Source organism: Pongo pygmaeus, chromosome 6 (assembly GCF_028885625.2).
Source record: "Pongo pygmaeus isolate AG05252 chromosome 6, NHGRI_mPonPyg2-v2.0_pri, whole genome shotgun sequence".
Lineage (NCBI taxonomy): Eukaryota > Metazoa > Chordata > Mammalia > Primates > Hominidae > Pongo > Pongo pygmaeus.
The window spans coordinates 61,570,738-61,588,156 of NC_072379.2; the positions used below are offsets into that span (position 1 = coordinate 61,570,738).

The following is a 17,419-nucleotide window of genomic DNA, read 5'->3' on the forward strand; positions in this document are numbered from 1 at the left end:
TAATCTCAAGCACTTTGGGAGGCCGAGATGGGTGGATCACTTGAGGTCAGGAGTTCGAGACCAGCCTGGCCAACATGGTGAGACCCCGTCTCTACTAAAAATGCAAAAATTACCCGGGTGTGATGGCACGCCCCTGTAATCCCAGCTACTCGGGAGGCTGAGGTGGGAGAATTGCTTGAACCCAGGAGGGAGAGGCTGCAGTGAGCCAAGATCATGCCACTGCACTCCAGCCTGGGCAACAGAGTGAGAACCTGTCTCAAAAAAAAAAAAAATGAAAATGAAAAAAATAAACACACTATAACTGATGACCAAAAAAAGGATAATCTGTAAGTCCTCAGAAATTTAACTTCATTCTTTCAGCAGTCCCATGATGCCTAAATAACCAGTGTCATAATCTACCTGACACTGAGAATTCTGTGTTCTGAAGATTTAATCTGAAAATACTTATGAAGTGGTAGGAATTTTATGCAATCTGTTATGCAATTTTGTGCATCTGTTATGTTGCTGAGGCTCTTTAAAGTCTCTCTTTTTTCACAGGTATCAGGAATTAAGGGAGTCACTTCAACAGTGTAGGCTTCCTTGGGGGGCTGAAAGAGAGTATGGTGGGATAATACCGATTTCACTCCCCGAGGACCACAGGCCAAAGTGTGAGCCTCCTCGTGTCATGGGCAAAGGACATCAGCATTATGGATTTGGTGGAGAAACCTGGCCAAGGTAAATAAACTTTCTGCCATTCACAGAAAGGTCTTTATTATCCATTTTTCTTTATTTCTATTATGAGTCCTTTGTTTGCTTAAATCTGTCTTCAAACTTATTTCTCTTACTATTTATGAAAAGACACAGAATGAAAAATTAATTTCTAATTGTGAAATAATAATAAATGAATGGTTTTTGCTGTCCTTAGTGATGTTAAAATATTGTGATCAGAAATTTGGATTCATTTAATTCCTTCACTTACTTATTGTATCTTATCTAAAACTAAATGGGAATGTTCCTGAGATAGAAAGAGAGAAAACAATTAAATTTTAAATATTTTTGTTTGAGCAAAGACCTGGCCTAATCTGTACAGATGCTCTTGGTTTTTGGAACTTTTGATTTGTAATTTGTTTGTCAGTCTTTTTGATAGTCACTAGAATCTGCTGGGCATTGTTTTCAAGTGTTAAAACCTTTCAATAATAGTTTATAAATCTTAAAGTTACACAGCAACTCTATTCAAAACACATTAAAATTCAACAGAAAGCAGAAAAAAATCTGAATAGCAAATGTTATATTAAATATTTCCTAAGGATTAAGACATTTACTCAGAGCAGAGTCTATCACACACTTGACACAGAGCCTGCTTCCTCCTGCTTTATCTAACAATCCTGATTGTCTGGTTTATGAATACTCTAGTTAACTAGTTCTTTGTTCTAAAGCAGGTAAAAGAAATAAATTAAGGAAGACAAGCCACAGCAAGAGAGAGAAACATTAACAACAGGGACATGTGCCGCCGATGACCTTATCAAAGCCTCAGAAAAGCAATAAAAAGCAGACAAATAAAAAGCCCTGACAGTCACAGGCCAATTAGAAAGATTCAGACATCAACACACATTATAGATAGTGAGGACCTCACGTTCATTCCTTCACTCAACAGATGTGTTTAAGCCCACGCTCTCATGGAACTGTAATGTCTTTATGAAGCAGATATTGCCATCCTTGTTTTACAGTGAATAAACAGACCCAAGAGATTCAGCACCTTTCCTTGGGTCAGACAATTATAAAGTTGTGGAATAGTGATTTGAGTCCAGATGTATTGACTCCAACACCCAAGTTCTTTTCATGTGTTCATTTTATTTATGTATCTGTTTATTCATTTATCTGCTCAGTAATTTAAGTATAGGAAGCATTGTTCTAGAGACTGGGGAGATAGCTCTGTATGGAATTTACAGCTACTGCCCTCCCAAAATTTAATGATTAAAAAATGCACAATACTTTATAAGAATTAGAAGTATTCATATGGAATTCCAGTGTGTAAAAAGAAAGCTAAAGACTTGTTTCTTAAGAGTAATCTACTTTGAAATGAGATTTGTGCATGATCTCTTACTGAATGTGACAGGGAAAGAGAAAATACTTGTTCCACTTAGAATGCCAGTTATACCTGGCATATCTTTTAATTTTTTTTTTTTTTTTTGAGGTGGAGTTTCACTCTTGTTGCCCAGGCTGGAGTGCAGTGGCGTGATCTCAGCTCACTGCAACCTCCCCCTCCTGGGTTCAAGCAATTCTCCTGCCTCAGCCTCTCAGCCTAGCTGGGATTACAGGCGTGCGCCACCACGCCCAGCTAATTTTGTATTTTTAGTAGAGACGGGGCTTCTCCATGCTGATCAGGCTGGTCTCAAACTCTGGACCTCAGTCCACCTGCCTCGACCTCCCAAAGTGCTGGGATTACAGGCGTGAGCCACCGCGCCCGGCTAATCCTGTTCTTCTTAAACTAACCATTGCTCTCCAGCCTGGGCAACAAGAGCAAAACTCCATCTCAAGAAAAAAAGAAAAAAAGAAAGAAAGAGAAAAAAGAACAAGATTATGAGAGGATATTAGATTAGCTCACAAAACTGTGGGATGCCTAGAGAAATAGGCTCATTGTTCGGCATCCAGGAATAGAGGCCACTCCCAGGACTGGCCTCCTCAGGGAGGAAGTGCCTCTTTAACTGGCCACCTCTGCTGCCACCTATTGGCAGTTTGGATGTCCCTCATGAAGCTCATGTTCTCAGGCTACTCACAGTCAAATCAAAGTCTAGTATAGATGTGGATGATTGACAGAACTTGGGGCACATTTGCACTCTGGCTGCTAGGAAGGCTGGGAAGTGGGGTGTTCCAAATGTGGGAAACTAGCAAAATATAGAGAGGGTATTGTAAAGATGATAGTCTTGAGTGCCAGTGGACTGTCACTCTAAACAACAGCAGCAACAATAACATGCTTTTCTATTCAACACACGGTACATGGGCCAGCAGCATCAGCATCACCTAGGAAATGGTGAATGCCCCGTCTCAGCCTCCACCCCAGATTTACTGAAACAGAATCTGCATTTTAACAAGATACCTCAGATAATTCCAACATGCAGCAAAGTTGGAGAACTGCTGCTTCAATGTAAGAAAATGTGGCTGGGCGCAGTGGTTCACGCCTGTAATCCCAGCACCTTGGGAGGCCAAGGTGGGTGGATCACGAGGTCAGGAGGCTGAGGCAGGAGAATCACTTGAACCCAGGAGGCGGAGGTTGTAGTGAGCCAAGATTGTGCCACTGCACCCAGCCTGGGTGACAGAGTGAGACTCCGTCTAAAAAAAAAAAAAGCAACAATTTTCATACAAATGAAAATACACTCACCTCCCCAAAAGCGGAGGCCAAAGGAAAGCAGTTTCCAACTTTGCTATATCCAATTCCAAGTGCCCACTCCTGTCTAGTTCAGTTGTAATCTTGTCCCGATATTCTATACCTGTGCTCTCTAATAAAGTTAACCATCACCAATGCATCCTATATGAAATAATAAGGAAAATGAAGAGGAAAAAAGAAAATACATAAAAGTATATAAGACACAGCAAGGCAGAAAATATAAGAAGCGACTATAGTCCTCATTCCTGCACTTGGTCATGAGGCTATCATTGGTGTTATAATTTCCTTCCTTCAGAAAAGAAGTCATTATATGAAAAAGACACTTGCACACACATGTTTATAGCAGCACAATTCGCAATTGCAAAAATATGGAACCAGCCCAAGTGCCCATTAACCGAGTAGATGGAGAAAATGTGGCATAGATATACCATGGAATACTACTCAGCCATAAAAAGAAATGAAATAATGGCATTCACAGCAACCTGGAGACCATTATTCTAAGTGAAGTAACTCAGGAATGGAAAATCAGACATTGTGTGTTCTCACCTATAAGTTGGAGCTAAGCTATGAGGACACAAAAGCATAAGAATGATACAATGGACTCTGGGGACTTGGGGGGAAGCTTGGGAGAGGGGTGAGGGATAAAAGACTACACATTGGGTACAATGTACACTGCTTGGGTGATGGTTACACCAAAATCTCAGAAATCACCAGTAAAGAATTTATTCATGTAACCAGACACCACCTGTTCCCCAAGAACTATTGAAATTAAAAATGCTTTTATAAATAATAATAATTTCCTTCCTTCACTACCTATTCCAGGTTCCCTTGCCCTCAGCCAATACCTGAGCTGGTAGGAGTACATTATGTGATAGAACAATCCAAAAGTATGTTCTAAGAGAGCTTCTTAGTGGTTCTGCCTGTGTAAGCCTGCTGTAGTGTTTCATTAACTCCATGCTACTGAAGACAATACTAGGTGTTCAAAAGGTTCCTCAGGTTCCAGAAATACTCCTTTCCCCCATCATTGTATAATATCCTCTGGCCCTTGATATTCAGGATCAGTCACCCTGCCCAAAATTACCACATCAATTCAGCTTCCAATGCAATTGTGACCATTGTTGTATCCCCTGATGGAAGCGTTTCTCCCTTGACCTCTAAACCACCAAAGCTCAAGGTAGCTGGGGAGGGAGTCAAAGTTTCTCAAGTGTAACCATGAGTATAACAGGAAGAAGCACCACTCCCACTTCCACCCTTTGGTTTTTAGACCATGCATTCTGGCTAAGGGGGAATCTATTTATTGGTCACTGGTTCAGAGCATGTCCCACACTCTTTAGGACATCACTCAGCCGTGATTGAATATTCAGTAAGCCATCCTAATGTTCTGCAAATATGGCAAAATATAACATTCTATAAATATGGTGAATTGTTTGAATTCAGCCAACTGTTGCCCAATGTCTTTTGTGGTAAATTGAGTTCCTTAGTCAAAAATAATATTGTTTAAGATGGCATGGCAACGAATGAGACATTGAGTAAGTTTACTGATGATGTTACTTGCAGAGGCATGGTGGGAAGGGAAGGGAAATCCCTATTTTGAAGAAGTGTCTAATCTTATGAGGATAAGTTATCTCTTTGATGATGGAAGGGGTTCAGTGTAATTATCCTGCCACCAGATAGCTGACTAGTATATCCAGGTATAGGTCACCCTATCAAGTGCTTACGATTGGTCACTTCTGCTGGCAAACTCAAATGTGCCAATAGCCAGGTGAGTCTTAGTGAGGGAAGTTCATGTCACTGAGTCCATATGTGATAATTTCTGTGCTGCCGCCATGATCACTTCGTTATGAAGCCACTGAGCAAGCACCGGGGTGACTGGAGAATACCTGACACACACAGAGCTGGTCGTTGTATCTACCTAATTATTGAGAACATCCTCAATGGTGGGGTTCTCTAGGTGAGCATTCTTGTGGGGTACAAATAACCCTCACACTCCAGGGCCATTCGGAGGCTGGAAAAAGCAAGTTTCTTGGAATCTACATTGGGTAGATGACATTCACAGTACACGCACTATAAAAATGTAGGCTGGGGCCAGGCACGGTGGCTCACACCTGTAATCTCAACACTTTGGGAGGCTGAGGCAAGTGGATCACCTGAGGTCAGGAGTTTGAGACCAACCTGACCAACATGGTGAAACCCGTCTCTACCAAAAATACAAAAAAATTAGCCAGGCATGGTGGCAGGTGCTTGTAATCCCAGCTACTCAGGAGGCTGAAGCAGGAGGATTGCTTGAACCTGGGAGGCAGAGGTTGCAGTGAGCCAAGATTGCACCACTGCACTCCAGCCTGGGAAACAGAGCGAGACTCCATCACAAAAAAAAAAAAAAAAAATGTAGGCTGCATGTTCAAAAGATAATTGGGCAGCCACAAGTTGCAGTTGAGCATAGTCTACATGAAAAGGTTACAGATGAGGTCCATTCTCTTTTGACGACTACCCCCCAGTCTCACTCTCCTTCCTAGAGGGAACCACTGTTACCATTTTGGTGTCTCTTTCCATGCCTTTTGTTATGCACTTAGACTATTATACATGTATGCATTGAAAATATACAGTGTTATTTCATATATCTGTGGAATCACTTGATACATAGTATTAGGCAGTTTGGGTTTTTATTCTCTCTACAATCTAGAAATAGTCACATGTCTGTAAATGTAGATAAACATAGATGTACATCATTCTTTTTAATTTCTCACAGTATTCTACAATATGGATGCATCAAAGATTATTTAGCCATCATGTATTGTTTCTTTTCTCTCTGTGTTTCTTTTTACATTAACCATACTTTAAAAAGCATCCTTGTACAAGCCTTCTTGAGCTCATGCTCAAAGGTTTCTAAAAGGCAAATCCAGCTGGGCACAGTGGCTCATGCCTGTAATCCCAGCACTTTGCGAGGCTGAGGTGGGCGGATCACCTGAGGTCAGGAGTTCGAGACCAGCCAGGCCAACATGGTGAAACCGTCTCTATAAAAATTAGCCAGGCATGATGGCGGGTGCCTGTAATCCCAGCTACTCAGGAGGCTGAGGCGGGAGAATCACTTGAACCCAGGAGATGGAAGTTGCACTGAGCCGAGATCGCGCCATTGCACTCTAGCCTGGGTGATAGAGCAAGACTCCATCTCAAAAAAAATTTAAATAAATAAATACATGCCAAATCCTAAGTGGGTCACAGTATAGGGATTTTTTTAAATCTTAGTGCTTGTAGCCCGAATGATTTATATTGTCATGATAGTGTCTAAAAGTATTTATTTCCTCACACTCTCAGCCATCTATATTATCAAAATGTATAGTTTTTGCCCATCTATTGAGTATAAAGTGTATCATGGTTATGAGAATGTATTTCTCTGCTTACTAGTTGGGTTGAGTACTTTTCTTATCTTTTAGGTATGGCCATTCACATTTCCTTTTCTATGTTTATTCTTCACCCATTTTTATTGTTTGTATTTTACTTATAGATTCTTGTTGGTTCTTTATGTTCTGGAAACAATCCTTTATGTGTTATCTTTATTAATATTTGCAAACATTTCTTCTAATTTTTATTTTATTTGAACTTTTATGGTTTTTGTCTGATAATTAAATTTAGGTTTTTTAATTTTTTTATTTTTATTTATTTTATTTTATTTTTATTTTTTGAGACAGAGTTTCACTGTGTTGCCCAGGCTGGAATGCAGTGGCATGCTGTCAGCTCACTGCAACCGCTGACTCCCAGGTTCAAGCAATTCTCATGCCTCAGCCTCCCGAGTAGCTGGGATTACAGGCATGCGCCACTATGCCAGCAAATTTTTTCTGTTTTTAGTAGAGATGGGGTTTCACTGTGTTGGCCAGGCTGGTCTTGAACTCCTGGCCTCAAGTGATCTGCCTACCTCGGCCTCCCACAGGGCTAAGATTACAGGCGTGAGCCACCACTCCCGGCCTTATAATTAAATTTGATGATCAAATTTTCTTTCAGGCTTTTGACTTTTAGAAGAAAATTATTGTTTTAAAGGTCCTTCCTACCACCAAAGAAAAAGCATATTCCTATACATTTTCTTTTAATTTTTATATAGGTTTTTCCCCAAATTCTTTAGATTTTTAAATCCATCTGAAATTATCTTTCTGAATAGTGTAAATAGAGATGGATTATTTTTCAAATGAATACTGAATTTTTTCTATATTAAAAAATACATCCTGGCTGGGCGTGGTGGCTCATGCCTGTAATCCCAGCACTTTGGGAGGCTGAGGCAGGAGAATCATTTGAGGCCAGGAGTTTGAGACTAGCCTGGGCAACATAGCAAGACTGTGTCTCTACAAAAAAAAAAAAAAAAAATCAATAAATAAAAAATTTTAAAATTTTAAAAAAGAAAAATACATCTTTTTTCCACTGATTTAAAATGACATCTTTGGCCAGGCTCAGTAGCTTGTGCCTGTAATCCCAGCATTCTGGGAGGCCAAGGCAGGAGGATCTCTTGAGCCCAGGAGTTCAAGATAAGTCTGAACAACATAGCAAGACCTCATCTCTATTTATTATAAAATAAATAAAATAAAATGACACCTTTTCATATATTGAATTTCTACATATACATGGATATATTATTAATCTATTTGTCTTTTACTGTCTCACCATTATACAGTGTTAATTTTAAAACATGTTTAATTTAATCTTTTCTTTATTTTCAGAAAGCTTCCTATTGAACAGTTTTATTATTTGACCCAGAACAAAAAAAGTGATGTCTATGGAAATGATTCTTTGTAAGTCTGGATTTTTTTCCTTATATAAAATCAAGTAACATTTTTAAGTGGAAATGAGTTATACGAGACATTTTTAAAGCCCCAAATGGGGACTTTTAGAGAAACAAATTATTCCTTTTTTAAAATAGAGACAGTTAATGCCAGAAACCAAGACCAAACAAACAAAAACAAATAAATAACAAACAAATAGTTTTTAGTGTTTAAAGAAATCAAGAAAAAAACTGGAGCTAATGAATATTAATGTTCAAAGGGATTCCTAAAGGTTATCTTGGTCTATTTCTCTGCCTTTGACCTACTTACCCAACCTACTAAGAATCTGCTACATTTATTAAAAGATCAATAGAAAATGCCATAGTGGCCCTCAACAAATTTTCAACCAGAATTTTACGAGGATAGAGGTTTTTTATTATCATCTACAAATAACTCTTAATAACACTTCCTAAGTATCTTTTTTAACGTAAGGCATACTTGTTAATTTACCCATCGCTTAAAGTTGTTCTTTGTAAGTGTATTATTTTATTACACTTTTAAATAGTTTGTCATGTACATTACAAAAGCATACATTTTCATTTTTAGATAAAAATAAAACACAGCTGGGCACAGTGGCTCACGCCTGTAATCCCAACACTTTGGGAGGCTGAGGCGGGTGAATCACCTGAGGTCAGGAGTTCAAGACCAGCCTGGCCAACATGGTGAAACCCTATCTCTACTAAAAATACAAAAATTAGCCGGGTGTGATGGCGGGCTAATGGGATGCCTGTAATCCCAGCTACTCGGGAGGCTGAGGCAGGAGAATCACTTGAACCCAGGAGGCGGAGGTTGCAGTGAGCCTAGATCGCACCATTGCACTCCAGTCTGGGCGACAAGAGCAAAACTCCATCTCAAACAAACAAACAAATAAATAAATAAATATTAAACACGACAGCATTGAAGAAATAATGAAACTATCACTTCTTTATTAAGTACTAGTTGTTGATAGGTCAAAATTTAATATAGAAGTTAGCCACTAGATGGCGCCAAAAAGACAAAATTTGTGGTTGTCTCGGTTTATCCCTTTGGGGTTAGTGAATTTCGCAAAGCAGATGTGAAGGGTGGCAGTAAAATTAATGGACTGATTTAGGTCAAGGAAGAGGTGTCTCAGCATTTGTTACTTTCATTTTATCTTTTCAAATCTTGAAGTTTTAAAAAAGATTTTATATTTTAAATATAAATTTTTTTTTTCATTTCGAATCAAATCAATTTTAGGCATATGCTTATCAATATTGTAGTGGAATTTGTTACATGAGAATAATTTTAGATGCTGGCTTAATGTATTATATATAGTTTCCAACCTATTAATAACAACTCTAGATTCCTTGGATTCATATATTCATTACTTCCCTGCCGTCTGTGCCCCCACCATCTCTCCAGCTCAGTGATGTCAATGGAAGACAGAACATGCTTTTTTTAGTTTCATGCCCACAGATTTAGAGTTGAAATTTAAAAAGATATAAACTTTTATAGTTCGTGGCAATCATGTGTTTATAATACATTACAGGATAATAAATTTATATGGCTTACGTGCCACTTTTAGGGAATATCTGCTAGCATGGAGGAACATCTAAAAAAAATAAAGAGTGTATTCAGTTTTACTGATTTTTACTATCAAACTGATAACATTCTGTTCATTTCTCATGTCTGAAATCTTTCAGAATTTTATTTGCATAAGCTGAAACGAATTGTTGAAATCCAATGTAGATGAACGATTACCCGTCTTTAGTCGACTTTTTTCTAGGGCTACAGGATTATTTCTTGGCATGCTAGGTTCGGAGTAATTAGTAAATGCACAGCCTTGGAATGAACTGCTTCAGAAAAGGCATGCTTCCAGGAACTTGGTCAGTTTTGTTCTATCCTCTCTCTGCTGATCGGGCAACATTTACTATCATGAGAGATCAGCAACCCTGAGCAAAGGTAGAAAGCACACGTGGTACTTAAATATCCTCTCCAGCTGGGCCACACTTGGATCACTTTAGGCCATGAAATTGCACCATCTGTATAACGTCAGGCTTCCTCAGAGCACTTTGGCTACTGCCTGATTATGAGAGTAAAGGTCAGAAAGCACCAGAGCTCTCTTATCACTAGAAGTAGTCATCCTTAGTATCTTCACTGCAAATGGAAAATGCAGAAACAGTGGTGAGCAGGACTGAGGTTAGAATAAATGGATGGAAAAATTAATCAACAGACAACTGAGATAAGGAAACAACATATCTCTGTCTTGTCAATATTCAGGGATCCAGAAAGTTAATCAAGAGCATTATCTTAATGACATTACGGTTTGAAAATGGGGTATATCATTATTATTCTTTTTTTTTTTTTTGAGACAGATTTTTGCTCTGTCACCCAGCAACCTCCACCTCCTGGGTAATCCCGAGTAGCTGGGATTACAGGCATGCACCACCATGCCTAGCTAATTTTTTTTGTATTTTTGGTATTTTTGGTATTTTTCTATTTTGGATTTGGCCCAGGCTGGTCTCGAACTCCTGAGCTCAAGCAATCCACCCACCTTGCCCTCCCAAAGTGCTGGGATTACAGGCGTGAGCCACCATGCCCAGCCTACATCATTAATCAAGTTTCTAGTAGGAATATAAGCCTTTAAAAGCCCTTAATATAAGTTAGAACTTGTTTCCTGTTTTTATTCTAGGATACCCAAGCCGCCTAATTCAACAGTAGGGTAAGTAAATAACTTATATTTTCCTTCTCTGTTATAATCAAAGAAAAAAATGGACATTTCCTATGTCTTAGAAGTGTGAAAAGAAGTGAGACTTTCCATGAAAACTTTTCTTTTTTTTTTTTTTTGAGACAGAGTCTCACTTTGTCGCCCAGGCTGGAGTACGGTGGTGCCATCACAGCTCACTGCAGCCTTGACCTCCCTGGGATCAGGTGATCCTTCCACCTTCACCTCCCAAGTAGCTGGGACTACAGGTGTGCACCACTATGCCTGGCTAATTTTTGTAATTTTTATAGAGATGGGTTCTTGCCATGTTGCCCAGTCTGGTCTTGAACCCCTGAGCTCAAGTGATCTGCCCACCTCGGCCTCCCAAAGTACTGGATCACAGGCGTGAGCCACAGTGCCTGGCCTGAAAACTATGTTTTAACAGTTGGAAGGAAAGGCTGGTGCAAGTCCAGGGTAACATTACTTTGATTTCTCTCCTATTATATCCCCTGCAAATCTTTTTTAGTAAGTGTTTTATTTTCATATAATTTTAGGTTTATAGAATTATTAAAAGATAGTGTGGAGAGTTCCCATATACATCACATGCAGCTTCCCCTATTGTTAACATCTGACATTAATATGGCACATTTGTCACAATTAATGAACCATTGCTGATGCATTACTACGACCCAAAATCCATGCTTTATCCAGATTTCCTCAATTTTTCCCTCATGTCCTTCTTCTGTCCCAGGATCCCATCCAGAGTACCGCATTACATTCAGTCACCATCTCTCCTTAGGTTCCCCTTGGCTGTGACAGTTTCTCAGACTTCCCTTGTTTTAATGACCTTGACAATTTTTAGGATTATTGGTTAGATATTTTGTAGAATGCCCCCAAATTGGGCTTTGACTGATATTTTTCTTATGGTTAGACTGGGATGAGGTATTTGCGGAAGGAAGACCACAGAGATAAAGTTCTGTTTTCATAGCATCGTAGCAAGGGTACATGCCGTCGGCATGATCTATCCCTGGTGATATTAACCCTGACCGCCCGGCAGAGGTGTCCTCAGCAGGTTTCCCCATTGCACACACACTCTTGCTTCCCTCCTTTCCACACTGCACTCTAGAAGAAGCTCTCTGTGTGTCTGTGTGCAGCCCACACTTAAGGCATCTGGATTTATACTCCACCTTCTTGAAAGCAGAGTACCTGCATAAATTATTTGGCATTCTACATGGGAGATGTATCGATTCCACTCCATTTGTTTATTTATTCAATCACTTATTTCTCTCAGTATAGACTCATGGAAATTTATTTTGTGCTTTAGTACTTAGTAGCAATCCAATACCACTTTCTTTTGTTACTAAGATTGGCAATGAGGAGCTCTTTGAGTTCACTCCTATATTCCTTTGACATTTCCCCATCATTGTGGGGTTTTGGCTTTTTTTTTTTCCTTTTAGCATTTCCTTTCTGTCACTCTGCAATAATCCAGGCTCATCTTATATAATAGCTCCCAGAGTGGCCGGGCGCAGTGGCTCACGCCTGTAATCCCAGCAGTTTGGGAGGCCAAGACGGGCGGATCACAAGGTCAGGAGTTCCATGACAGCCTGGCCAACATGGTGAAACCCCATCTCTACTAAAGATACAAAAAATTAGTCGGGCGTGGTGGCGAGCACCTGTAATCCCAGCTACTCAGGAGGCTGAGGCAGGAGAATCGCTTGAACTTGGGAGGCAGAGGTTGCAGTGAGCTGAGATCGCACCATTGCACTCCAGCCTGGGTGACAGAGCAAGACTCTGACTCAAAAATAATAATAGTAATAATAACTCCCAGAAACCCTGGCTCCTTTAATTGGGGACTAGTGTTAGAAGCCGAGATCTGAGCACCCAGTGTCCTCCATGCCACTGGAGTCCTCTATCAAGCTTAACAGAAATTATTAAGCTGCCATTTTAAAAACTGTGTTTCAGCTACAGACCTATTCAAAAGGCTATTAAAATTAATGTCTAGGTTTTTTGGTTTTTCTATTTTTTAAAAAATGACAAAGTGAAGAACCCTTGTCTTGAGCTTTTCAAATTCTCTTCATAAACAGTTTGAAAAGTAGAGTCCTTTTTGTTAGGTCATATTTCTTGGATTCACCTTTCTGCTTGTAGCCTGGCAAGTTCCAAGGTAGGAGGCCGGAAGTCTGAGATCAAGGTGTCAGCAGGGTTGGTTCCTTCTGAGGACTGTGACAGAGACTCTGTCCAATGCCTCTTCCCTGGCTTCTGGGCTTTGCTGGTGATCTTTGGCGCTCCTTGCCTTGTAGATGCATCATCCCAATCTCTGCCTTATCTTCACATGGCATTCTCCTCAGGTGTTTGTCTGTGTCCAACTTTCCCTTTCTTAAAAGGATACCAGGCATCTTGGGTTAGGGGGCCACCCTGCTCCAGTATGGAATAAGTCGGTCTTGATTAAGTATATCTGTAATGACCCTATTTCCATACAAGGTTACAATATGTGGCCCTGGAGATAAGGATTTCAATATATGGATGGGGGCGGAGGGGAGGAATTCAACACATAAATACTTGGTCTTGCTTTTTTCTACTTAATTTTCTTGTTGTGAATAACATTTCTCTATCCCATGGACTTCCTAATTTTGCTTTTCTTCTAGTTTAGACAGCTCCCACATGGTTTTTTTTAACCTCTGCCAATTCTCCAAATGATGGGAAAATTATATCCCTATGGTCTCTTTAACATGTTTATTTTTTCCTTCAGTGTGCTAGCTGTTTTTGGCTTTTGATTTTGAAGCAGTACTGTGTATATAAACAGGCGGTATATTTTGTTGATTGATTGCTTAAAGAAACAGATGGCCTGGGTTGAAAGTTCATTCAAAGATGGTTAGAGATCACTTTGCTGAAGCAGAGTGCCCAAAACAATTCCTGGGAGCCTCTTAAAATAAGACACAGTAATTAAAAGCAACTAGAAATTCTTCCTATACCATTCTAAAAACACAAAACTCATTTAATTTCTGCTTTATATTTTTTATATCAGTTATGAAACTTATTTTTATATTTTTTATACCAGTTATGAAACTTACTCACTGATAAAGAATTGGGCATGATTTATTTTAAAATTAAATTTAGTTTTGTCTGGCAAAATTAAGAAAATGTCCTGTTTGTGGTATACATTCCAAGAGAATGCTAATTCCATGAGCACAGGGACACTGACTCACTGTCCTATCCCCCAGCATTAGAACAGTTTCTGCCATTAAAAAAAGGGTCCCAATAAATATTTGGTGATTAATTTTTTCAATCATACTTCTTTCTGTTCTTTTCATTTTGTTTTGCTTCCTCAATAAATCTTAGAGAGATCTGCTTGCCATATCCAATTGAACACCCCTACCACACATACATCTGTCGCGGCGCCATGTTCCCCACCTTCACGTCACCTGAGGACCTCTACACGGGCATTAAAGCCCGCGCCCAGCAGCCCTTTCCTCCCACGGTGCCAACCAAGGCTTATGATTCAGCAGTTTTGAAGACAAGAGGTAAAATGTGATCTGGAATCAGAACTGTATTAATTCTTATTATTGGGATTTCTTCAATAATAAAATTAAAGCAAGGAGCACAAAAGACGCAAGTTACAAATGTGTGACTCAATAGATCAGGAAACTTGTTCACAGCTGCGACTTTACAATCAGCTGGAGCGCCACCATGGACCCATCAAATCAGACTCTCTGCAGGTGCTCCCAAACTTTCCCCTCGACACAGCCTCCCATGTTAGAATCAGAAACCAAAACGTTGTGGAATTGGTGGTTTTTATTCCACTTCTATTTTCTATTTTTATTTCTTTCCTGTTCTCACGGTTTAGCTTTTAAAAATTTCATCTTAGCCCAGGTGATCAGCACAAGGGACAGTGTTTGGATCAATCATAGAATCTGGATGTGGGTGCAGCAGCAGTGATAGAATTGAAAGATCCCCATTGAAATAAGATGCAGAAAGCAATGGGAGTAGTTTGTTCAGTCCTTCTTAACACCCTGGAGCATGTTCTCCCAGCTGCAAACCTTGGAGTCTTTGTGAATGTGTTTTATCAGGAATCCCGTACACTAGTCATCGAATCTCTCCCACACTAGACACCTCGGTCTTTGCTGAGGAGACCTACACATGTGCGTAAACAGAGAGGCCACCTCTGGAGAAAGAGTGAAAACACTTGAGAGAGGGACAGAAATGATACATGGTAGGCAAAGGCAAACATTTGTTGAGTGAGGTAGAAAAGACTCAAGAATTGTCCTATCCTGCAGTTCCTCTATACATAAATATTTGGACCAAAATGCAAGGACAGAATATTGCCATCATCAGCCTCAACCTCAGTGTCTTATTAGCAGACAGTAACATTTTGAAAGCTAGCATAGTGGAGTATGTAAGAGCATGGATTATGGAGTCAGACTGCATGAGTAGAATTCTGGATCTGCCACTTATTCACCTGTGGTCCATGGGAGAGTTTCTGAACTTCTCTGTTCTGCTTCCCAGTCTGCAAAATGGGAATATTAATAATAGAACCCACTTATCAAATAACAGAGATAAATGTTAGCAGTTATTCTCTTACCCTGCTAGCATATAATGACTGCAATATGTATGTACTTTTGCATATGTATGTATTGCATATAAGTTCAGCAATATGTATGCTGAACTTTCCCATTGCCTCTCAAACCAGGCAGCATTGGAAAAAGGCAGTGAAAGCTGTATCAAGTATACTGGCTGTTAGTATTGAGCACCATGCTTACCTATATAGCAGAAGTGGGGAGAGATGGTGCCGTGCAAAAGAACTATCAATGTTCTAAAGGAAATGATAGGTATGATACCTAAACAAGTAAAATGTTTATGGCTTTGTTACGTAAATTGTCAAAGTAAATTTCTTTTTCTCAATCCTGAATTCAGTAATTTCTGAAATTATCTGAAGTACATGTAGTTAGCAAGAAATCACAGAAGTATGTGTTGAATTCATAACAACACTTTTTTTTTTTTTGAAACGGAGTCTTGCTCTGTTGCCCAGGCCTAGAGTGCAGTGGCACTTTCTGGAACCTCTGCTTCCCGGGTCCAAGTGATTCTCCTGCCTCAGCCTCCCAAGTAGCAGGGACTAAAGGCATGTGCCACCACACCCACCCACCCACCTAGTTTTTGTATTTTTAGTAGAGACAGGGTTTCACCATGTTGGCCAGGATGGTCTCGAACTCCTGACCTCAAATGATCTGCCTGCCTCAGCCTCACAAAGTGCTGGGATTACAGGCGTGAGCCACCATGGCCAGCCCATAAAAACACTTTTCAATGCAGTAACATAAGGGACTGAAAAAACAAGTTGTCCTCTTAATTTCCTGCTCTTCCAAGCCTCTACCTCTCTCCAACCATTCAGTCACTATTAGGGAATTTCTAAAAGATGAGCATACTCTAACAACACTTATAAAAAAATCTTTCCAGGAACTAGTACAGCATTAGGTTTCTACTCTTCCACTTATTTTAATTCTTCTTTATTAGAACTAAGAAGCATGGGCCAGGTGTGGTGGCTCATGCCTGTAATCCTAGCACTTTGGGAGGCCAAAGTGGGCAGATCACTTGAGGCCAGGAGTTCGAGACCAGCCTGGCCAATATGGCTAAACTCTGTCTCTAGTAAAAATACAAAAATTAGCTGGGCGTGATGGCGCATGCCTGTAGTCCCAGCTAATTGGGAGGCTGAGTCATGAGAATCTCTTGAACCCAGGAGGCAGAGGTTACAGTGAGCTGAGATCATGCCACTGCACTCCAGCCTGGGGGACAGAGAGACTCTGTCTCAAAAAAAAAAAAAAAGAGAGAGAGAGAAAAGGAAGGGAGGGAGGGAGGAAAAGGAAGAGAGAGAGAAAGAGGAAGGAAGGAAGGAAGGAAGTTAGGAAGTTAGGAAGTTAAGAGTGCAGGCTCTAGAATCAGATTGCCTGAGTTTGAAGTCTACCTTTGAGATGTGGACTAATCACTTATTCTCTCTCTGCTTCAATTGCCTTATTCACTAAAGTTGGAATAACAGTACCTTTCTTATAGTAATGTTAAAAATTGCGTGTGATGATATATATAAAACAGTACAGTGACTGGCACATGGTAAGTGTTCAATAAACGCCAGCTCTTGTTCTTATTACATATGAAGATGGATGTTCAGAACATTCTTTAACTTGAAACTTATCACGAGAGCAAAGCAAGCCATGCTGTTTGGTAAAGCTTATCAAATATAAAACAAAATCTAAAAAGCTGTATTGCTTAAGATGTTCCCTTTCAATACCTTTTTGGTAAGCAAGTACTAACTCAGTTTCAGAAAACTTGATATTTAGGCAGAGAAAAGCCGAAACAGATAATATAGAAATGTATTTGTTGAGCCCCCAGAGGCCAGAAAAAAAGATCAGAAAGAGGATCCAGGAACACTTATTATTTACCTGAGATCTCTCTCATTAAGAAGAAAGGTGAAGTACTAGTGACTCCTATTACTACTGAGAGCACTAGGGTTAAAGACTCATTTGCACTCTGTGTGGCCCACATGCTGCTCCTGTACATGCTCAAGAATTCAAGAGCAACAAGCCAAGTGTGGTGGCCTGCCCTGCC

General features: G+C 39.9%; 1 protein-coding gene across 1 annotated transcript in view; it reads left to right on the top strand.

Annotated features, from left to right (window-relative positions):
• SPMIP4 (sperm microtubule inner protein 4) overlaps window positions 1-17,419 on the top strand; it is a 44,371-nt gene that overhangs the window by 12,324 nt on the left and 14,628 nt on the right. The window contains exons 3-6 of the mRNA XM_054494919.1: window positions 538-714; window positions 8,068-8,139; window positions 10,820-10,849; window positions 14,168-14,349. Of these exons, the coding sequence (XP_054350894.1) occupies window positions 538-714; window positions 8,068-8,139; window positions 10,820-10,849; window positions 14,168-14,349 (461 nt within the window). The remainder of the gene's footprint in view (window positions 1-537; window positions 715-8,067; window positions 8,140-10,819; window positions 10,850-14,167; window positions 14,350-17,419) is intronic.